We start from the raw sequence: 25,338 nt of genomic DNA on the forward strand, positions 1-25,338 counted from the left end.
AATTCGCCTTCAGTCTTGTTCCAGCCCGAAGTCGAAATTTGAGGAGGGAGGAGTTATATCAGGAACTGATAGTTCACCGGTATAACATTACAGATGCATGTTCCCAGACCAGGTCGTTAGCCGATCCAGCTTGCTTACTCAGCATTGCGTCATATGCGAACTTATTTATACGCCTTGTTTTATTATCCATTCATTCAATTGTAGTTATTTGCCTTAAATGTACAAATAAAGTTTTTAAAAAGTCTCAAAGCAAATCCTTCGAAATAATTTGTGTATAGCTTCCACATTTGTTCCTGCGATAACAATGATGAACTGAATCGTCTAGTCAGGGAATCTTTTAGTACCGAAACATTTGGCGTTTCCGTTAATAATAGAATTATTGACATTGCTCATAGAAGAGCCCTTGATATTTTAAAAAAAAACACAGTTTATTTAGAAAATGAAAAACGATATGAGACAGGGTTGATTTGGAAAAATGACAATGTAAATTTACCTGAAAGTAAATCAAATGCTATGAGAAGGTTGATTTGTATTGAGAAAAAAATGTTGAGGAATAAATCATATTTTGATCAGTACTGCAACAAAATCAGTGACTACTTAAAAAAGGGTTACATTCGAAAATTAGAAACTTCCGAAGCGATTGAACAAAATTCTCGCACATGGTATCTTCCACATTTTGGTGTCGTAAATCCTAATAAGCCTAATAAGTTGAGACTTGTTTTTGACGCTGCCGCTAAGAGTAATGGTACCAGCTTAAATGAAAACCTTCTGCAAGGTCCGGATTATCTGACTTTATTACCAGGTGTTCTGATGCGCTTTCGTCGATCGAAATGGGGTTTCTGTGGGGATATAACCGAGATGTTCCATAGAGTAAAAATTCGCAAGGAGGATAGATGTGCACAGCGGTTTCTTTGGCGAAATGGCGAGCAACATAGGCAGGTGGATGAATACGAGTTACAGGTGATGATGTTCGGCGCTTCTTGTTCTCCATGTTCCGCACAATATGTTAAAAATTTAAATGCCAAGCAATCGAGATATCCTGAATTGATTGAAGATGTCGAGAGAAATTTCTATGTTGATGACTATCTAGATTGTTGTGATACAGAGCAAGAAGCACTCTCAAAAATCGAAAGAATCATTGACCTTCATAAAAATGGTGGTTTCGATATTGTTAATTGGTCTTCAAATTCACCTTTGGTTATCTCAAAATACGGAAATGAACATGTTGAAAAATATTTCAATAAGTCATCGTTGGACCGCATTTTAGGAGTATGGTGGGATGTGAAATCTGATTCGTTTACATTTAAAGTTGATTATCATAAGGTTCCCAAAGAAATAACTGACGGTACGGTGATTCCTACAAAACGCCAAGTTTTGCAGTTGGTTATGTCGATTTTTGATCCCTTAGGCTTTCTTACATTTCTTGTCTATCAAGGGAAAAATCATTCTACAGGCAATTTGGCGAAGTGGCATCGGATGGGACGATAAGATTCCAACAACAATCTTCCATAGATGGTTAGAATGGTTGAAAAGTTTAGAATTAATCTCTTCACTCATGATTCCCCGATGCTACTCTCTCTCTCTTTCTACTGCTAATGCAACAGAAATCCACATATTCTGTGATTCGAGCGAGGAAGCATTTGCGGTGGTAGCCTACCTGAGAATAATTTTCGAAACGCACATTGAGGTATCTTTCGTTTCAGCAAAGGCCAGAGTGAGTCCCCTGAAGCCTATTTCAATTCCAAGGCTAGAGTTACAAGCTGCAGTGATGGGTAGCCGATTGTTATCCACGATATTGAAAGAAATTGATTTTCCTGTCGATAGTTCTTTTTTGTGGACAGATTCCAAAACAGTTCTGTGTTGGATCAAAGGTGATGGACGGAATTATAAACAATTTGTCGCACATAGAATCGGTGAAATACAAGATTTAACAGTTGCAACTCAATGGAAATATGTCCCTGGCAAATTAAACGTTGCTGATGAAGCAACAAGAATAAATTCATCAAATATTGACGCAAATTATAATAATTGTTGGTTTCGAGGTCCTGATTTTCTGTGGAACTTGAATGATCCACCACCAGACTTCGATTTTTCAAATTATCATCTCGACGATGAAAATGAGAGAAAATCTGCCGAACATTTTGTTGGTTTCGTTGTTCCGTCTTTTGACTACCTGCCAGAAGTACACCGGTTTTCCAAATGGCGAAGACTTGTTAGAAGTGCAGCATGAGTATTAAGGTTTTGCAGACTTCTTCTAGGAAAACATCGTGGGAAAACCGATATTCCTTCTGGAGAATTAACTATCCAGGAAATAGATGATGCAAAGAGATTGTGTCTCAAAAGAAGCCAAGAGGAGAGTTTTGGCAAGGAAATTGAATTACTTAAAGCAAAGGGTCAACTTGACAGAAAAAGCTCGCTTTTTAATCTTTCAGCGTTCATTGATGATGACAAACTTCTTAAAATGCAAACTAGAATCAGCCAGGCTCTTTGTTTAGATGAACCCGTAAAGAAACCGGTGATTATAGATCCCAAAAATGCTACTGTTGATCTAATATTACAGCATTTCCATGAAAAGAATCATCATCAGGGAAAGGAAATGGTTTTAAATAATATACGTCAGGAATATTGGCTAATTAAGGGAAGACAAGCTGTAAAAAATATTTTTTATAGGTGTCGTTACTGTAAATTGAAAAAATCGAAACCAAATACACCGAAGATGGGAGATTTGCCATTGATGCGCCTCACACCAGGCTTAAAACCATTTGCTTATACTGGTATTGATTATTTCGGGCCATTGTATGTCACAGTTGGAAGGCATAAAGAAAAACGTTGGGGAGTTCTTTTCACTTGTATGACAATTCGTGCAATTCATTTGGAAATCGCACACTCCCTCACTGCTGATGGTACAATAATGGCCATAAGGAGGATGATATCACGCCGGGGTCCCATCAGACGCCTTTATTCAGATAATGGCACAAATTTCAAGGGAGCAAACGAAGAACTCTTAAAATTGTACCGTGAACTTGATCACCAGGAGCTAACTCGAAGAATGACAGAGATGGAGATAGAATGGCACTTCATTCCACCTGGTAGTCCACATATGGGTGGATGCTGAGAAAGGTTAATAGGCTCGGTCAAGAAAATTTTGGGGATTACTTTAAAGGAAGAATCGCCTAAAGATGAAATTTTATTAACATTGTTCGCGGAAGCTGAGTATGCAGTTAATAGTAGACCATTAACTCATGTTTCAACCGATCCTTCCGATCCTCAGTGTTTAACGCCAAATCATCTTCTGATTGGTTCACCCTCATAAAATCCATTTCCAACAAAATTCGAAGAACAAAACCTAAGAAAGCAGTGGAAGAAGTCTCAAAGGCTGGCAGAAATATTCTGGTCAAGATGGATCAAGGAATATTTACCGACTTTATCGAAGCGTGCAAAATGGATCAAGGATAATGAACCTGTTGCGGTTGGCGATGTAGTAGTTGTTGCAGATGGCCATCTTCCGAGAAATACTTGGCCACTGGGTAGAATCACGGCAGTATTTCCAGGAAAGGACAATATTACGAGAGTAGTCGAGGTGAAAACATCTACAGGGGTCTTCAAACGTCCTGTAACCAAAATCTGTAGGGTGGATGTTGAATTTGGTGAAAATTGTTAAGAATTTTCACGGTGGGGAGAATGTTACAGATTATATATTTTGTTTATTTGTTTATCATTCAGTATATATTTTTTGTTCCATTTAGTTAGCTATGAATGAGATATGTTCATAAAAAAAAAGGTTGTTGTTGTTGATTGTCAAAAAAGGTCAATAGACGTCAAAAAGTATAATTTGGTATTTTCTTGAAAAATAAAGTTTCTAAGGAAATTACATTCTTTATCGTGTTCTTTAATTTCGATTGACCACTTGTCAGTATCCAAATATGTTCCATTGACTTCATTATAATATTTTAAATATTTCAAAAATTAATTCAAATATTTAAAAATTTCAATTTTAGTACTTCCGTAGGGGTTTAAGGAAGTGATTTTTTTATTTTCAATATCCACAAGCGCTAAACAAAAATGATGAGAACTTGAATTATCTGAGTAATATGAATAATTTTGAATAATTGGAAATACTATAAGATTTTTTTCCATTTGGAATTCAGTAGGTAATTGAATGATGTTTCTCTCCATTGGCAAAAAAAAATATTCTGCTAGCCAGCATGCAGGTTACAATTTGAAATGTTTTTTCAGGATCATTAAATGTATTCAGGCAAATATCTACAAAAAAATTTGTAAGCCAAGCTTTCCCAGATACTATTTCAAAATCTTCATTTGTAATTTCTTTCACTCCACAATTGAAATTAGGAAAATACGAAATATAGTCATTTCTTCCAACGCTTTTATAATATTTTGAAGCAGAAACTAGCCCATTTGGTAATATATTCAGTTCATTTACTGGTTTCCATTTAATAAATCTAGGTGTGCCCCTGAAAGAAAATTAAAAAAACTGTTCAATTTAGGAGACATATTACTCAAAAAAAGTTTATTTCTATACAGGGTGTCCCGGTTCTTGACGATAAACCTTGAGGTGGTGACAGCTGAGGTCATGACTAGCTCATAACAGGAAAAAAGTTTAGGTAAAAGTGTTTTCGTTTTCGAGATATCGGAAATTTTCTTTTTTTCGAAAATCGGCGACTCGGTTTAGTATTTTCAATGTTACGTCATTAAAACATGACTTATCGCACACGACAGTAATACCAAAAGCTTGCGATCATTGGAAATAACTGGAAAAAAATAATATAAAATAAATTTTGAAATGAAACAAATTTTTTGGTCAACTTTGACCTATCACAGTGAAAAAAAATGTACTGTGCTTGGCTGAAAAGTATTTCAGAAAGTTTAATGGAGATTCCAAAATGGTGTAATAGTTAACTTTCTATCAGACCTCCAAGAAAATATTGAAGCTAGAAGAAAAAAGGTATTAAGAATCCAAGAATAAATGGCAATATCAATTATCACAAAACATTAGCACTGGGTGAAAAACATCCACAAAATAAAAAATGATGTCTCAAAAAATAACAAAAGAAACGAGTCCAAACAGGTTTCCTTCCAAGGCCCCCTCCTCTTCCCCGCCGCTACCGCGTCCACGCTTCTTTGTATCATTCATGTCAGTTCGTTTTTCGCTGTTCATTGTATCGCACGTGTATTTCTGTTATCGATAAGAACTAACGATCGCTGCTCTGAACTGGATTTTGAAACTGTTTTGTGATTTGGATATTTTCAATAATGCCGGCTCATTATACTCTACTGCAATATATGCAGTAAAGTGCACACCTGTCAGTTATCTCAAGAAGCCCTTGAATCTGATATTGATATTTATGATTTTTCAAAAGAAGTCCAGAACGTTTATCACAAAAGGTTATCTTACCAAGAAAGCATGCCTCATTGGGATTCAAATTTCTACATGAATGAGGACATTTAACCTCAACCAAACCATTATTACCTATTAACCCATCTGGAGATCCAGCAATGAACTGATATTCTTTATGAATTAATAAACCAGAAAAATCACACTTACTGCTAGTTAATGCATCATATTCACTAATTGCTTTCTTCTCAAATTTAATGCCATGACTGATTGCTACATGAGATTCAATATTTATTGGATTCAAAATGCGCTTAAATATATTTATCAAGCTATCATCACTTTTACTTAGAAAAATATTTCCAAAATTAGATAGTAACTCGAATATCACAATTTAAAAAGTCTCTGATCTCTGGTACTTTTCTCTATTTTGATTAATTCTTGAAAATATTTTCTACAATTTTCATCAAAATATTTTTGAAGGCGTGTCTACTTGAATTTTGGTACAAAATTTACAAAAAAAATCATTCAAAGATGTCTGAAAGTCTTCGATACATACTATATGCACCCAATCATCACATTTGTCGCATTGCACCCAATCAGCCTGGAATTCCAACTGTCCCCTTTTACAATACATACATAAATCTGGATTGAAATTTCGTGACTATTGTGATTGAGAATTTTTAAGTGCCTGTTTGAGTGATGTTCCTAAAAAGTTATTTTGAAGCAACTTTTCTTTTTTTTGCCAGAATTCTTGGGAAGCAAGTCCTTTATTGAAGTCTTCAATTTGAGGTCTGCGAAATTTTGTTTTGGGAATACGAAAATGACATTCTTTGAAAAGTAAACAATACATATTTTTTAATTTTTCTGATTATTCTACTACATTTTTGCCTCATAACCTCCTTAGCAAGAGTATTTTTCACAATACCGAACCATCTTTCAACTGCAGCATTACTTAGCCTTTCTTTATTGTTTAACAGAATACCACTCCAAAGAGGGGTAAACTGAATGTAAGCTCTGAAAAAATGATCAAAAAATTTTAAATTGCTCATACAAGTGGCATTATCTAAATTATCATTAAAAGAGATTTTGACTACAAGTTGTTTCAAATATTGGCAAAACAGAATGTCTTCGAAACGTTTTATTTCATCATCAATTGAATAATCGACAAGATTAACGTTACTATCACTCAGAGCATTCGAACAAGATATTTTTAATAAATTTTGGAAGGCATTTTTGAATATAGAACTTTTTGTATTACAATGGGTTAAGATATAGAAGTTTTTGAACCAAGCACAAAAAATTTCCGAATCATTGATGTTATATGCAGAGGCTACGATTTCTTTCATATGCTTTCGTACTATATTATCTTTATAATGGATATCAACATCACGAGCCATCAATTTGAACATATGGAAACAGCATATATGTAACTGAATTTTATTAGACGGAAACGCAATCTTATCATTTACCCAATGAAAAGTCATATTTATGTATTCCTTTAAATCAAGGTTATTGAAAGAAATACAAGCAGCATTTAAAAGAGCAAAACTGAAATCAGTTACAACTTTTTTAAATGCTTGCCATTTATTGTGAATTACATAAAACGACCTGAACTTCAAAAGCTATGCACCTATGCTGCCACCATCTTGTTCACATGAAACCATTTCCACTACAGGGCAGAGCCTGTCTGATTCCCGTATTTAAATAACCCCTGCACTGTATTGATTACAGTAAGAAATCATGTCATTGTCGTTTCAAGATGAATAACCATTTATTTTGTAAAAATAACCATATTTATATATTTTCATGTGTTGTACCAAACCGAGAAAAACAAAAAATTTATTGTGAATTACATAAAACGACCTGAACTTCAAAAGCTATGCACCTAAGCTGTCACCATCTTGTTCACATGAAACCATTTCCACTACAAGGCAGAGCCTGTCTGATTCCCGTATTTAAATAACCCCTGCACTGTATTGATTACAGTAAGAAATCATGTCATTGTCGTTTCAAGATGAATAACCATTTATTTTGTAAAAATAACCATATTTATATATTTTCATGTGTTGTACCAAACCGAGAAAAACTCCAAGGATCGAATATTTTCTAGTGGTTTGAGAAACAATCACGTTACTATAGTGTATGGATATTTGGATATTTCATTATAGATTCTGAATATGATTCAACATTTCTGTACTAGATTCTGATCTCGCATAAAACTGAACATGGACATATTTTCTGATACATGATCATCTCAACTGTGTCATTAAACATTACTTTTTGAATGTATTAGTCATTATGCATTTTTTCTAACATTTATAACTAAATTATAAAATTTTTTAACACTCATAACTGTGGATTCACACTTATGAGTGTGAATTTACAATTATGAATAAATACAGTTACAACAGTGAATTGTAAAATTCACATTTATTATTGAGAATTGAAGGCAGCTGCCTAAAGACAGTAATCCTTTCGCATATACACATTCAACACGGTACAATAGATGTCGGTTGATGAAACAAAATCCAATGTATAACCTGACCTAGCCGAAACTGTATTCAAGTAATGAATTTGCAACAAGTTAATATTTTAACCCCTAGTTGCAATAGTTGAGTATGACTTCAGTTAACATAGGTTACTGGTTGGTAAATGGTTAGAAAATTGCTAGTGAAAATTTATCAACGATAATCCACTGAGACGTAAGCATGTCAAAAAAATTTATTTTTATTTTTTACAACCTCCCCAACGGCACTGCAAATTGGTTTGATCTTGTACATGATATATATGAATGATGTGCTACATGACAGTGAGAAATTCATTAATGATCATCAACTATTAACGGAGATATGAGTAAAAATATGTCAAAAAATGTAAGTTTTTATTTTTTACACCCTCTCCGACGGCACTGCAAATTGATTTGGTTGTGTACGTGATATCTATGAATAATGTGCTAAATTGCACTGAAAAATTCATCAACGATCATCCACTAGTAACGGAGATATAAGCAAAAATGTGTCAAAAAATGTAAGTTTTAATTTTTTACCCCCTCTCCGACGGCACTGCAAATTGATTTGATCACGTACGTGATATCTATTTATAATGTGCTACATTACAGTGAAAAATCCATCAACAATCATCCACTATTAACTGAGATATAAGCAAAAATATGTAAACAAAATTAAATTTTTATTTTTTACACCTTCTCCGACGCCACTGCAAATTGATTTGATTTTGTAATTGTCATCTATGAATAATGTGCTACATTACAGTGAAAATTCATCAACGATCATCTACTATTACCGAAGATATAACAAAAATATTGCAATATTCGTTTACAAAAATGCATAAAACTTTTCATGGAATAACTAATACATCCAAAAGTTATTTTTTAGAGAGCCAGTGTATACGTATATCAGTTGTCTATGCACAAATTTCTCCAAGATATAGTTATTTTTGGCTCTCAAGCTACAGATAACAATGAATTTGAAAGTGAAAGCATAATACGTTGACCTCGATATTGATTTTGAAGATTTTTGTCTAATGTGTGTTGAGTACTTGGGAATAGTTTAGTTTATGATTTTCATTACAATAGATTTACAAAATCACTATACGTGATACTATACTATCTAAATGAAGGAGGACTGCTTGAGGAAGACGTGCCGCGGTTTTGTAAACCTTCTATAGTGGATATCACAAAACATTTGTAAGTTAATATGGACTTTCATCATAGGAATCTTGAAAATTGAATGATTTTCGGTCTTGATTAAGAGCAAACATATATTTAGCGCTTTGATAGTAAAATGGGTGACATTTCCTGGTTATGGTTCATCAGTTATTTACCTTCAGCGCTTTTCCATTCTTTGAAAGCTGACGGCTTTCTCATTGAAATCTCGAATATCAATTTTCAAATTTATTTCCTTTAACAATTAACTGAATTAACCGTGTATTGCTCTCAGGAAAAAAGGAGTAACAAAAAAAATGTCGGTTGAGCAACCAGACTAGTTACAAGTTTGGAAGCTTCAACTTATTCCTTGACTATGTTACTCGATAACTCCCTAGTTTTGTGATTTATTTTTCAGCTCATTGATGGATCTGATAACCATGATCCTGACAATCAGTTGGCCCGGTTCTCCTTAGATGGACTCTCCTTGAAAGCAAGAATATCAACTGATCAGTCCCTAGTGACATCTGTTCTTTTGTTGAATTGTATATTGGAAGATATGCGAAGAGGTCGGGACGGTAAACTGAAAAAACTAATAGAAAAGTCGGAGTCTAGCTGCGAATCAACTTGTGGGCAAAGTATGATCGATATAACTTTACAACAAAAAGACAGTGATTTATTTGGTGAGTTCACAACCTATATGTATTCCGTTCGTTTCTGAGATATATATTGATAATTAATCATATGCAATTATATACAAGCAAAATTATAATAAATAATATACTCATAATTATCAATATCATCATCGTATATCTTATTTTTCATTTTTGATTTTATATAGGCATCTCATATATATAATATACTTTAATTTTTTATATTAGTTTGTTTGTGCTTATAGAAAAAATTAATTTATTATTTTACCCAAATGGTAAAAAAGTTCTTTTCCCGAAGCCACAAAACATTCGCAGGGTTTGCCGGCATCAATAATCGTGAGGTGAGTGATTATGGGACCAAAAAGCATGTTCCCTGATTGGATATGATGAGCAAAGAATGACAGACTCCTTCATTCAGGTAGAGAACAATCGAATCAATCAGTTTAACAGATAGAGTCTGCGGAGTTCAAAGAATTTTTTTTCTTGATTTGAATAATATTCATCAAAAAGAGCTGAAAATACCGTAACGAATATCATCCTACGTGGATAATAGAGGAGAATATCCGACTTTTTAGCTCAAATGTGAGAAATGAATAGGTATGATGAATTCGTTGGACCACAGTATGCCGATAGATATATTCTGAAACATACTGGACATTCTGGCAGCGGAAGCATGTTACTCACAAGTGACTCGCGGCAGGTCCTACATCTTATGTCAGCCTATACCCATAACACGACTACAGTACCCTTAGTACACTTAGCACCCTTAGTTAAGAATAGGGTAGGTACTCTTGCGGCTACATAATTGTAACCGCAGGAGTAAAGTTGTCTCAGCATCTATTATGTGGGCCGTTTTACTGAATGGGTCCAACTCAGTGACGGAGTTTTGGTCACTACATTCAGTATTGAAGATTTATACAAGTCCATCAACTGCTTGGGTAGCTACCCAATTCCATTTTTTTCAACAGTCTTATGAATAATATCTGATTCATTTCCATACCGAATGTTTGAAGTACAAACTGAAAGGAAAAGAGTGATTTTCATATAATTCGATGCTCATATGAAAGTAGTTGTTTCACAGTATTTTTCATTCATGTAGTTCATATGGAACTAGTTTATTTGAAATAAATTGCTTTTTTTTCTTCGGAAGTTTGGCACATTTTTCGTATGCAGATGGAGAAGTAGATGACCAGAGTCTTTTTTTTTCAATTCTTGCACTTTTATGGTCACGAACTTTACAGAGAAGGAATTCCAAACTCTTGATTATTATACAACCTTCATCCAGTACCATTCTATTACAAAAACAATCCAAAGTCAAAAGCCCATGGCCTTGCTGTTATCGAGGAGGGTATCTGTGGTATAAACGCCCAAAAAATTTCAGGGTCTTCAAGTCTAGTTGGTACAACTCTCATTATAATTAATATTACTGTGGTATAAACGCCTAAAGAGATATTGGGGTCTTCAAGTCTACGAGTAGTAGCTCTTATTATAATTAATATATTTATTTCGCGTTTGTGATTCGAATTGCATCCATCTTATTGCTTACATATGTTGATTTGTGTGTATAACAATTACAAAAAAAATAATCACTCTGATGAACAGTTTCGACTATAAGCTCATTCATTTTGATATCTCTTCTGAGCATAAACATCCAATCAGTGCTGCAGCGTGATACTTATGAGGTGTGTAATTTTGCTGTTTACGTAAGTACCGGTAAAGCATGACCATATCAACTCTGTTTTATGACTTTATGCAATTTGCATTCTTTCGAAGGCAGTTTTTGGAGTTTCAGTAATGACTGAAGGACTGCTTAGATTTTTTCTGCAAACTTTTGGTTTGCAGAAACCAAATTGTTTCATTAATTCCTCGATGTGGATTACTCTTTCCGTTATGGTTTTGATCTATTATTATTGAGATCTAATCTTTGTTGAGTGTGGCAATAATATTTTTGCTTTTTTTTCTGATTGATTCGGCCGTTACTTGATGAAGATCCATAGTAATTTTATGAACTAAAACTCAGCATTTGATCTCCAAAAACTTTATTTGAAAAATATATCACGACATTTGAATACTACAAGTTGCTTCTGATACTAATATTTATATACTACAGGTAACCATAATTGAGACTACCTCTAGCAAACTACCTAAACCTTTACCTCGTCAATTATGATCACCTGAAGAGGAAGCTAGATATTAAAATTGCATATAGAACAAGTAATAGCTTTGCAAAGTTAGTTAAAAATAATAAAGATAAAACATCCAAATTCGAGAAATCAGGAGTATATAAATTAAAGTGTGGAACGTATCCAAAGGTATATGTTGGTCAAACTGGTAAAACTTTTATTAATCGAATTCAGGACGATCATATGAGCTATGTAAATAAGAAAACAAGTTCAACATATTCAAATCATCTTTTAGAAGAAAATCATATCTTTAACGTAGAGTTCGAGATTTTACACATAGAAAATAAAGGTTGGAAACTGAATTATTTGAAAGCAATGGAAATAAATAAACTTAAAAATTCAAACATTCTAATGAATGACCAACTGGATTTGAATAGATCACCATTATTGAAAAACCGAGAAAGAATTATTATTGATGTAGAAGTGAGATAATATTTCAGGTGATCATAATTGATGAGGTAGCTCAGGTAGAGGTTTAGGTAATTTGTTGGAAGTAGTCTCAATTATGGATACCTGTAGTATATAAATATTAGTATAAGAAGCAACTTGTAGTATTATTATCACTGTTGATAAAGCTACTGTGTTAGCGAAACATGTCGTGATATATTTTTCAAATAAAGTTTGTGGAAATCAAATCGTGAGTTATAGTTTATGAAATTAAAATTTTTGCATTTCATGTCTTTTTCAGATAAGATAAAACACAATATTTCCAAAATGATTGATTTCTACACAATACAATATTGAGGATTCTAAATCGTTTTGACTTCTATACAGGGTTTATCACCGACTCTGGGTCATAAGTGAGATTTTTGACAGTTTTGCTTGATACTATATCATTTGTCAATTTCGAAAATCGTACTATTTTTTTTCAACTCCCATTAAATAAAGTAATATTTATTGTTGAGGAATGTCATCAAAAATTTTATATGAAAATCTTTCGGTTCTTTTCGTCGGGGAAATATTAAGATGTTTTAATTTTCCTTGTCAAGTAATTGCCAATTTGAATAGTCAATTAAAGATTTGGTTTTGTATATGTTTACGAAAGTTGAATATTCATGTGTAATGTGTGCAGCTGGATATTCCAGTTTATAGTTTTCAGAGATTTCAGGAATTTCAGGGTTATCTGAAGTTTTTTTCAACAACAGATACTAGTGCATATGCGCTGCAAAATATCTATTTTCAGGGTAATCGAGGTTTTCAGAAGTTTCAGGAATGTCATCTGAAATTTCTTTCAATAGCAGATGCTAGCGCATATGCACTAGCTTCTGTTGTTGGTAGAAAAGTGTTTCCAGAAATTTGGGTCTATCAGTACTGGGGTCGAAACGAGGATTTCTTTTAATTCTTCGAATGTTTTTTTACATTCCGAAAATGAAAGAGGGGTGTCTTTTTGAAGAAATGTGAAAAGTTTTGATATTTTTGTAAAATTTGGAATGAATCTTCTGTAATATCATGCTAAGCCAAGAAAGGATTGTATTTCTTTCTGGTTCTTAGGCTTTGGAATTTATACGATTGACTTTGTTGGGGTTTGGCATTACTCCATTTTTGGTTATTTGTTTTTTTTCCGGCGAATTCACACTTATCTGGTTCGATTTTAAAGATTAGCTTGACGAAGTTTTTCAAATACTTCTTTTAATCTGGATATGTGGTAATCGATTTCGATTGGATGGAAAACAGAAGCAAAGTCAAGGGCAGTGAAGTATTGACATTTGCCAAGTTGATCGTGAAGGTCTGATATCATTGGAAGAGGGTATTTGTCGTCTACAGTAAGTTCATTTAACTTTCGGTAGTCAACAACTACTCGCCATTTCTGTTTTCCAGGTGCGTCTATTTTTTTGGAACAACCTACAGTGGGGATTACCAGGGAGAAATAGAAGGGCGTATAATTCCATCTTCTAACATTTTGTTTATTTGTCTTTTGACTTCCTCCTTATAAATTTGGAGGTAGCGGTATGATTTTGTAAAAACCGGTTTTGCGTTTTTTGTATTTATTGAGTGTTTGATTTCGTTTGTGAACGTTAATCGATCACCTTCTAGATAGAAAATTTCCGAAAATTGTAAACATGTTTCTGTTATTATTTCAGATTCTTCCTCATTTGAATGATCTAAACGTGATTGGTTTTTTATTTCAAACTCTCCATCAATTTGATTTTGTTTTATTTCTATTTCATTCAAGTGGTTTGAAGACAAATTTTGGATAGGTTCGAGGTTTATGTCAGAAAATTTCATTGTTTTGGGTATAGTGTTCGAATTTATGATTGAGATCAAAAACTCGCTTTGCTCATCTACTCTTACTAGGACATTTGGTAAATAAACGTTTTCTTCGTTTTGAGCTACCAGTATAGCTTCAGTGTTCGAAAGGTTACATTTTAATTTGGAAAAATTCTTTCAGTTTGAGGCTCTATGTTTATGATGTTGTTTGGAATTTCGTCTTTTAAATATTGGTAGTAATCGAATTTACTTTCGAAGGCGTAATTATCAGGATCGTACTTGTGATGCACTGTTTGGAACCTTTGGTGTAGTAATGAATATTACTGAAAGATCAAACTGTTTGATCTTCCTCTTGTTGATCACATGGTGATCGAAACACGTGTCGAAGTGTTAAAAATAACGGTTTGGTGTTGGGAAAAAACTCCAGTAATATTTCAGGATCGTGTTCAAAAATGTCATCAATTTCTGTAGTGGAGATTTCTGGGTTTAATGAAACTTGGTATTTTGTTTTTGGGTTTTGGAGTAGTTGAGGAGGTATTGAGATGTTTTCACGATATTTTGAGAAGAGGTATTGTTTTTAAATCTGTCATTGATTTTCTATTTTTTTATATCAACGATACCAGTATAGTGTTCTGAGAAGTCAGCTCCGAGAAGTCCGTCGAATTCTATGTCAGGATTGTAAAAATAAATTCTATAGGGATCTGCGTCTGAGAAAGGTATCATTACAGATTCGGTTATAAAAATTTTTTGAATGGTAATGCCATGAGTCATCATATTTTCTGAAAATCGGTTCTTATATTTTTCTGTTGTTTTCGGTATGAAAATTGAAAGTCCGGCTTCTGTGTAAATTAATATTCTGAACGTGTTGGTAGCGTCCATAATATAGTATGAATTTTTTGAATTGACCATGAGTTTTAATCTTCCTCTTTGAAGATGATCACTTGGTGATCGAAACACGTGTCGAGGTGTTGAAAATGACGATTTGGTGTTGGGAAAAAACTCCAGTAATATTTGACCATGAGAAACTGTTTTATATGAATTTATGTTCTGGGAAATTCAAATCGGGGCTCATGCCGTCTATATTCAAGTTTTCAATATGAGTTTGAAATTCTTCGATAGGGGAAGGATCTGGTTGTATGGGATCTATTTGAAAATCCTGATACGGTGGGTAATCTGTGTTTTGGTATTCCGGAAACTAACAGTATAGTCTTTCGTTTCATAGTCGTAACAATTTTCGTGAAATTCTCCACAGTTTTGAATTTCTTGATGATCATCAAAATCTTGCTGGTTGAGATGATGTGCTTGCTCTCAGTGTATTTGTTTTACTGAAATTGAGGTTTAGTTGGTTGCCGAAAGTCTTTGTTGGTTCGGGTTTTGTTTAATTACTGGTGGTCTGTTCTGATTTGTCACAGTTGTATTGGGTCTAAAATTTTGAAATTGGGGGTTTTATGGTCTTTGGAAATTTTGTGTGGCTTGGGGGTTTTGTGTTCTTACTCAACATTCATCATGTCGGTGTCGCTGTGTTTTACAGAGGTTACAATATTTTTGTTGAATGGAGGGTTGTGATTTTTGTGCTGGATGGTATTTGCACGTTTGTTTAATTTCTGTTGTTGAAAATATAAGAGTTGTAGCTCTCGTTTCACTCTTTAGATAGCTTCGAGGAGGACAGCTGGGTTTTCGGCTCTTATATTTGTCCTATGGTATGACTATAGGGTGTTTAAATTAAACTCTGGTGTGCTTGCTTCTCTTCTGGGGTAATCAGTCCCGATAGAACAACAACAAAAATATCTTACTTGCAACACGAGATTCCGAATAAATACGAGCTCTAGTTTCATTGTTCCGCTAATATGCTTGCATTCAGGGTATGCTTGTAGCCCAACCAACAATCCAGGGGCCCTAATTCCTCTAATTTGCTGGTCGACAACGGCAATAGTCGGGTAAAAAAACATCTTCAGGGGATGCAATGAACTGAACCCAAAGGGAAAAGGTAGAAAGGAAAAAACAAAGAATAAAATATCAAAGAAGCCCTGGAAAAAAGTATTGAATGAGATGATTGATGATACTTTTGTATTGGAGAAAGTAGAAATGAACAAAGCTACTTTCGTTTTAGTGTTGTCTTCTTATAGAAAGATTCTTCATAATCCTGAGAGACCATGATATTTGTCCATTACCAAATATTCGAAATTGATTTCCTTGTAAATCGTCATAAAAATCATCTGGCTGTCGCACAGGATAATCATGGAACAAAAAACTTGAATGGGTTAATTCAAATCAAATCAAATTTATTATTGATCTGAAGACCATAAGTGGTATAAGACATGTCAAAAATTTGGATTATAGAGACAAACAGCAAAATTACAGAGTGAAAAGTTAAATGTTAAAATGATAAGTACAAGCACAGACATAGTAGGTACACTACAATTTAAATATCAAGATAAAATATGCAATTACACACAGAGTATGACGGAATATACTATCAGTGATTTATATACTAAAAAATTCTTCCAAAGTATAGAATGCACCCTCAATTAGTGTTGTAGCACAGCTAATTTAATAATGAAGCAACTTATTGTAATAGTTTAATAAGAAGAACGTAAAGCGATTAGTCAACAAAAACGACCATTAGCAGAATACATACACTTTAGATAAGGAGCGACTACAACTACACTACTTATTTTTGACATCTATTTAACACAGAACATCTATAACACAGAAAAGATCATAGAGTTTGTGCAGAATTGTATTCAATTCAACAATTAATACTTTTTTCAGTGACTTCTTGAATCTGAAATAGGTAGGTTCATCTTTGATGTTTTGAGGAATTTAATTAAAAACTCGAATTCCGATGCTTAGAGGTCCGTTTTGTTATAGGTGCAATCTGTTTAGAGGAGTATTCAGCAAATGCCGATTCCTGGTGGAACGACCGTGAATGTCATTACGACAGAGCAAAGTATTTCTATGTTTGTAAATGTAACAAGCAGTTTCCAATATATCAAGAGAAATAAGGGGTAATACTTGTAGCTTTCTTATGAAGAAGTGACTACTTTTATAGGGTGTTCGTGATACAGAAAATATATTCAATTGAAGTTGAATCGATGCAAGGAATTAATTAAACAGAAAATATCGTAACAAGGTCTACTATATTCTGTTTGGGGTTTGATGTTGCCAATTCGAAAAATGAAGCAGGTCGGTGAGATTGCTGTTGAGTGGACAAATTCTGTTCGATAAGATATCGAATGGTTTGTTGTATGCGTGTCCTTTGAAATTATATTGAGCGAAGGCAGGATTTGCTCGATTTTTGATTTATAAATATGATCAAATCAAATCGAAAGGGTTATATTTTTAGGAGTGACAAATTTTTGGGAGAGAAAGTTTTTGGCTTTCTACTACTCCATTTTGTTACAAAAAAATGTGGGAATCTTCCAAAGAAAGGAAGGAAGTAATCAATTAAAAAAAATTGTTTAATGTCTAAACAGGAATAAATCCCAATAACAACACATATTAATATTGTTAACAAGCATGTTACAATTTTATATCTGCCTATCTATACACACAATACACATACATATATACATACATACATACACATATACATGAATACAACACTAATTTATCAACTAGAAACACCTGAAGAGAGTAAAAAAAACAAAATAAACATTTAGGAGAGTTAAGCAAAAAATTAGGTGGAAAACTTGTGTGAAGCAAGCTAGGAGAGTAAGTAATTGAAAAAAAAACCATAAGTCAGATTTGAGCTAACAAGTAAAAACATAGTTTAAGAGTATTAGAAAAAAAAAACATAATTCAGCAGTAATACAGTAGTAGTAATAAGCTCACATGGTAGAATAATTTGGGCTCATGTATTTTGACTAGAGTGTAAAAGTTTCTTAACGTGGTTCTTAACTTGACCAATAGGTTCATAATAAGCGTCGAGATTTTCACAGAGTTGCTTGTAAAGTTTGCTCATTGCAACAACTGGTGACGAGTAATATGTTTGTTCTAGAATTTGGTTGATAAAAAGTCAGTTCATTTCTAGAATTGATTCGTGGAACATGAAAGTTGAAGTGGGAGAGTAGTTCGGGACAGTCAATCAGATTATTCACTAGTTTATAAATGAAAATTATAGAGTAGTAGGTTCTTCGGTTTTGAATGGATAATAGATTAAATTTATTCAGTAGTATTCTGTTGTCGATGCCTTGTTCAGGGTAAACTCCTAGCTTGTAGGTAATATATTTCATGAAGCCTCTTTGTATCGACTCGATTTTGTTTATTTGGACATTATATATGGGTGACCATATAAAGGAGGCATATTCCAGCCAAAATTTGACGTATGCATTGAAAAGAGTTAAAAAACTGTCTCTGCTACGAAAGTTCTTACAGTTACGATAAATGAGCTCTAGCATGTTTGCTAGAGCATGTTATTGTGTCAGAGTGAATGGAGAAACTCAGTTTAGGGTCAAATGTGACACCAAGATCCCTTTGATGAGTGCTTATTTGAAGAGGTGTGTTATTTATGCAGTAATCATGAGAAATAACATTATGTCTAAGGGTGTATTTTGAGTATTTACATTTGTTTGTATTGAGGAGAAGGTTATTTTCGGTACACCAAATGTACAAAAAGTCAAGATCTTTTTGTAAGATTAAGCAGTCCTGTGATGTAATGGGCCGAAAAATTTTCAAATCATCTGCAAAGAGTAAGAAATTGCTAGAGAGATTATTTCCTATGTCGTTAATGAAGAGTAAGAATAAAAGAGGTGCTAAATTGCTTCCTTGAGGGGCACCACTGTTTGCAATAAATTGGAACGACTTGTGACCCCTATAATCTACGAATAGGATACGTTCAGTTAAGTATGAGCGGAAAAGGTTTAAGAGTTGGGACTCGAATCCATATTGGTGAAGTTTATTGATAAGAATGTTATGATCCAACTTGTCAAACGCCTTCGAGAAATCTGTGTAGACAGTATCTATTTGTAGGTTATTATTAAATGCATTACTTACTGATTGTGTGAAGCACATTAAGTTAGTTAAAGTTGATCTTTTGAAAAGAAACCTTGTTGATTGTTTGAAATTAAATTTTCAACATCAGGAAAGATTCTGTTGTACAAGCACATCTCAGAAGCCTTTGCAAAGTTTGATAACAAGGTTATAGGTCGGTAGTTTTGGATATTGTTTATGGCACCAGCTTTGAAAATTGGGCAAATTTTTGATATTTTCCATTTGCTAGGAAAGCATCCTGTACTCAGTGCTAGATTGAAGATTGAGTGTAATGGTATGGCTAGGAGGTGTCCACAATCTTTAACGAAAAAGCTAGGTATGTTATCATCCCCGCTTGTGAGTTTTGGTTTTAGTTTGTTGAGAGAATTGTAGATTTCAATTAGTGAAAAATGTTTTGAAGAAATGATAAAATTGTTTGAGGTAACATTCGTGTGTTCATATGATTGTAGGGGTGGAGAATATGCACTTTCAAAAAATTGTGCGAATGCATTCACGATTTCGGAGGTATTGTTGTATTCAACATCATCCCAGGATAGAATACTAGGAATTCTTGATGTACCTTTCTTATTTTGAATGTACGACCAGAAATTGGTAGGATCTTCTTTGATTGCCCTTTCAGATTTATTTTCATATTCTCTGTATACTAGTTGATTTTTGTTTTGATGGATCGACGAAGAGATCGGAATTCTTCTTTGAGAATACCTGAGTCTGTAGTTTTCAGTTTTCTAAAAATTTTATTTTTTATTTTAATATCGTTAATTATTTCATTATTGAACCAGGGAGGATATTTCCTAATGAAGTTGTGACTAACCGGATCACACTGACTAATAATTGGGGTTACTTCCTAAAATGTATTGAATACGTCTATACAAATTGGGGTTACCCGTAGATAAATAAATAAATAACGAATATAATAATTTTGTGGCTGAGTTAACTTCTGTACAATGGTCGATGGGTGACCAGTCAACATTTTGCATTAGAGTATATAAAAGTGGAAAATTGGGTTTACGAAAGTTATACCTGCTTTCTGATGAGTTATATGGTATTGCTTGTTCTGGTGATGAGAATTCAAAAATTATGTTCGTTGCTGGGTGAAAGCTATCATCGGTTAGAAGGGGTAGTTTATCGCGGGATACAGAGCATTGAAAATTAGATAAGACAAGGTCAAGTAAACGATTTGAAATATTATGCAAAGAATTGAATTGGTTTAGATCATAAAAACTATTGAATTGATGGAGATTGTCCAAGTTGTGATTCCCATTTATGAGATTTTCGTTTGAACAGTATGGTATATTAGGTTTGTTCTAGCAGCGATTTCAAACGATACGGAATCGTACGAAGCATGCGCATACGAATATAGGCGTTCTAGCAAAGCAAATCCAGGATTCGAACTAATAGTCGTATGTTCTAGCGAAGACGAAATCCAGTTTGCAAACCGTATGAGAACTGTCGAAGTAGTCCAGAGGAATTCGTAAGGATTTTCAGTTTGTGACATGCGCAAATATTCGGAGTGATCCGATATCACGTTTGTTATGATTTTGGAATATGGATTTGTTGATTATGTTATGTACTAAAGAAATGAGAAACCAAAATAGAAATATTTAGTGGCCTGATAATTGGTTTAAAAATCTTGTTTTTTATAGAACGGCAATCCTCAAAACTGTCAATTTTTTCATATTTGCGTTTGGAAATTCAGGTAAAATGATTTTATGTTTTTGAATGAAAATCAAGCAAGCATTTGATGATTTTCAACTAAGCATCAACTATTCAACTCCATTATTACAGGTAGGATTAACCGAAATGTCATCAGAGTCATCAAGCTCTGAATCAAATTGGGGAAATAATTCTGAATCATCCAATGATGAGGAACTTATTATCGAAATGCTGTTTGATCACCATTAGGAAGAGGATGAAGATAATCACATCAATAGAGATGCTGCAGACCACAGAAATTTTGTAGCTTGACGAGTTTTAAGATAGCAATAAAATTGTAATATTTCTGTTTGTTGATGTTCATTTCATTGTTTGGCATAAATTAAATAAACATCCATTCAGGTAAAATAAGAATAATTTTTAAAACAGTATAAAAATATAATTTGCTCAAGGGTGGGTACTTTACGACCGGATAAAGAGTCAATTAAAATAATCGGTGCTGAGAATGACACCACATCCTGTCATTTGCTAGAGACACCACAGCCCCAGCACTGATTATTTTAACGGGATGTTAATCAGGTCGTAAAGTACTCGTCCTAACACATAAACTAATAACTTCTTTCTATATAATATCACATAACAGGAACCCTATGTATGACATAAGATATCAAACTAAATCCCTCATACTAACATTGAATTCAGAATATTTATCAACATCTGAATTCTTATTTTTGCTCATTTGTCTGAGCAAATTATTTCTTGTTTCTAATAATTCATTTCTCTTCTTTCTTATTTATAACTTTTCTTTTTCCAATTCTAACATTTCTTCTATTTTGAATTTTTCCATTTTGACCAAGCCGATGACTATTCAAGCCAATTCAATATGTTCATTTTTATCGGTTTTCACCTTCACTTTTCGCTGCACAAAATATAAATTTCAAATTTCCAACTAATAAGTCAGTTTGAATGACAATTTGACAATTGACATTTATCAACACAAATAAGCGTTCTAGCAGGACATGAATCCCAAACTATTTGCAACCAGTCTCACGGCATACATGCGCAGTTGGCCAGTCCATAACACTAGCTTCAAACCATCCGAAATTTCTTGCTAGAACAAACCTATTGAAATCACCTATAATTGCTACCTATAATGCTATCAAAAATCTTCATTCTGATAAACCAAACAATACTCCATTTCAATATTATATATCTCCTTATAATCACGACCTTATGCATTTTTGTCATAAAATGATGAGTTCTATTTGTCACAATCTTCAATTATATCTACCTACTTCAAACTCATTTCAAGAATCCAAGTTTGTGTTGTCTAGTAAAGTACTGTTTTAAAAGAACTGTTTTTCCGTTAATCAGCTGTCGCCCCCATACGAACGACAACTCTCAGAAGTTGAGAAACTTGTGCGAGCTAAGGACTAACGAGGTCTTACCTTTTAACGTGTGATTCCTAACACTTATAATGGATATCTACTAAACCTCTTTTTTATGTCCATATTTTATGTACATTTACTGGATATCTGTATTTACTGGAAAGAAGAAGATTTAACTTACCTATTTATTTCATTGCATTCACTTTAACTTTGTATGGATATTGATTGAAATGATATTTTCAGTCGACGTACGAGTATTCAGTTTCACTGTTATCCTTTCCGTCGATTACCTTCTGAAAGTTGCTGATTTTTTCAAAGTATCTGATATTGAAGAAAAGATTAAACACAATCAGCTCAAATCAACAACATCTATAGTCAATCAACAATCAAGTGGAACAAAGGTGTTTCCCGAACATGAAACCAATAAACAGATAACAATCAACTTGAAGCTAGAGAAGCCAGATATCGTTTTGGTTGAACATATGGATAATATCAACACAAATGCCATGATTCTCAATGTAAGTAGTTTCATAGGATACTGAATCAGTTCTATATTTGAAATATTTTAGGGAGAAATCTTGATAAAACTTCGACAAACCGGCCCACATCAGGTTGTTAATGGAATCATCAAAGACTTGCAACTATATACTTGTGTTTACGATGCAAGTCTTCGAGCTCAAACCAGAGGCAATGTTATATACCCGGTTACCATTAGCCTGGCTGGATCTACTCCTCAAGATATGGGGCTTCATATGGAGGTAATTTATATACAGTGTGATCTGAAAAGTCCGATTCATATAAACATTTTTATAGCTGTATTAAAAATTAAAAATGAATTTCTGCTTCGATCGAGGTGAAAAATAACTAAAAAAAGTTGTATCGAATGCGGCATTATTTATATTTGATGGAATCGATCGATACTTGACGAAAATCTACAACGTATTCAAGAAACATTTTATTGTGAGATTTTCACTTCATAGTTTCACAAAACGCAACACGTGTTTCGTCATACAATAGCTTCTTCAGAAAATGAATATTTCTGAATGTAATCTCAGAATATTCATCTCCCTCAACTACCTACACCGTAGGTTCTGGTAAATGCCTGTCGGAAAACAACTACTTCCCCGGCTAATACCATACATTTATGCAATATACCTCACCGAGGTTAGTCTCGCAGATATTACTCGTTCATCCAACAGCAGGAACATGCTAAAATAGTTGAAGTCTGATAAAGATATGCTTGATGAAGCTATTGTGTAGCGAAACACGTGTTGCGTATTTGTAAAACTGTGCAGTGAAAATTTCTCAATTAAGTGTTTTTCTAATTGGCATTTACTGTCAAATTATATGTTTTCGAAAAACGATCTAATAGGGGGATTATTTCACAAAATACCGAAAAAGGTATGAAAAAAGTTTTTCTGAATGAAATTCTCAGCTTATATGCAAAATTTTAACTTCATTAGGTAACTTTGATTAGTAATTATACTGCAAGAATTCTAACTCAAAATCCCATGATTTTTCGTATCACGCTTCATTTTACGACCTCCGATCGGAACCTTGTGGACACCCCAACTAAAGGTAGGTGTGGCGTATGTAAGAGTGAGACGATGCAATATGTATGTGTATGTGAGAGAGAAGCTGATAACGTCAGTGTGGAGTACAGAAAAATCAAAGATGGTGATATACCAAAAGGGCACTAAGCCGTATCTTCGGTAATAAAAGTTGGATCTCATCTTGCAGCACATTAAATGAAAGGGAGACAAATGCAGAATTCATCGACAAAGAAAAAAAAACAAAGATGATACCAAAAGGGCACCAAGCCATATCTTCGTTAAAAATAGTTGGATCTCAACATGCAGCACACCAAATGAAATGAAAACGAATGCAGACTTCAGCGACAAAGAAAAAAAACAAATATGATGTCGAGAGGGTACTAAGTTGTATTTTCGCTAATAATAGCTGCATCGACACGTTTAGCACATAAAATGAATAGAGAAGGAATGCAGAATTCATCGACAAAGAAAAATCAAAGATGGTGACATACCAAAAGGTCACTATACCGTATCTTTGTTAATAATAGTTGGATCACAACATGCAGCACATCAAATGGGGAAATAATGCAGAATTCACCGACAAAAAAAACACTAAACCGAAACCGTATTCTCTCGTTAATAATAATTAGATCGTCATGTGCATTATGTCTAATGAAGGGGAAAAGAATGCAGAATTCATCGACAAAGAAAAACCAAAGATGGCGCAACATGTCAGAAAGGTACTAAGCTGCATCTTCGTTAATAATAGTTGAATCTCAACGTGCAGCACATCAAATGGAAGGGAAACTAATGCAGAATTCATCGACAAAGAAAAAACAGAGATGTGCATGCCTGTCATTCGTCATTCACGGTCTCATCATGAGATATGGGTAAATTCCATACTTGGTCTTACGAAGGTTCATTTTGTTAATTTTTGTACCTCCGAATGGACTCAATGGAAGGCTCATCTCAACTTATGATACAGAGTAACGTCGGTCAGCCAATCAGAATGAAGGGAACAACTTTTTCTTACGTGGTTGTGTTAGATGAAGTTGAACTCGACAATTGGGGTTGAGTAACAATAAGTTTGGTCATTCAAAAGTCTAAATGTACGAATGGAATCGGAGATAAAATGGTATATGAAGGCAAGATAATCCCTCAGATATTCTAGATGGTTTTGCAGATTTCTTCAGTGGTTCTTATATAGTGTCAACATGCGAACAACAGTAGTGATATTCCCAGCCTAGTAATCAAAAACTTTAGTATTGAAGATGTACTGCGGGACCTGATCATATTCCATAATTTATCATTAAATATTGTACCTCAGCTCTGGTTGAACCAATTACAACTCTAATCAATATATGCCAGAAAACATCAACTGTATCAACTGTATATGGAAAATGTCGAAATGTCGAAATGTGTGCCCAGTTTTCAAAAAAGGAGATACAAGTGAGATAAAAAATTACTGACCAATTTCTATCATATGCAACTTTTGTAAAGTGTTTGAGATGCTTCTTGAGAAGACAATCTACTGTCATGTTAGTAACATTATTAGCCCCAATCAACACGGTTTCATGAAAGGACGTTCAACCATCACCAATCTTCTAACAGTCACTCAATGTGACTGTTAGAAGAGGGTATTGATTGTCAGTCTCAGACTGATGTCATCTACACTGATTTTTCTAGAAAGTTCGACATACTTAACCATAGTA

At 33.8% G+C, this 25,338-nt stretch overlaps 1 protein-coding gene and 1 long non-coding RNA gene across 2 annotated transcripts in view; one reads left to right on the forward strand and one right to left on the reverse strand.

Moving 5' to 3' along the window:
* Positions 1-25,338, forward strand: part of LOC111511015 (intermembrane lipid transfer protein Vps13) — a 1,108,316-nt gene that overhangs the window by 415,535 nt on the left and 667,443 nt on the right. Inside the window, 3 exon segments of the mRNA XM_074170346.1 lie at positions 9,436-9,700; positions 22,338-22,612; positions 22,664-22,852. Coding sequence (XP_074026447.1) covers positions 9,436-9,700; positions 22,338-22,612; positions 22,664-22,852 — 729 coding nt within the window.
* The window catches only part of LOC141480419 (uncharacterized), a 113,969-nt gene that overhangs the window by 34,180 nt on the left and 54,451 nt on the right, over positions 1-25,338 (reverse strand). The window lies entirely within an intron of this gene.

This window comes from Leptinotarsa decemlineata, unplaced genomic scaffold (assembly GCF_025532065.1).
Source record: "Leptinotarsa decemlineata unplaced genomic scaffold, Ldec_3_MD MMD2_P_RNA_scaffold_8, whole genome shotgun sequence".
NCBI lineage: Eukaryota > Metazoa > Arthropoda > Insecta > Coleoptera > Chrysomelidae > Leptinotarsa > Leptinotarsa decemlineata.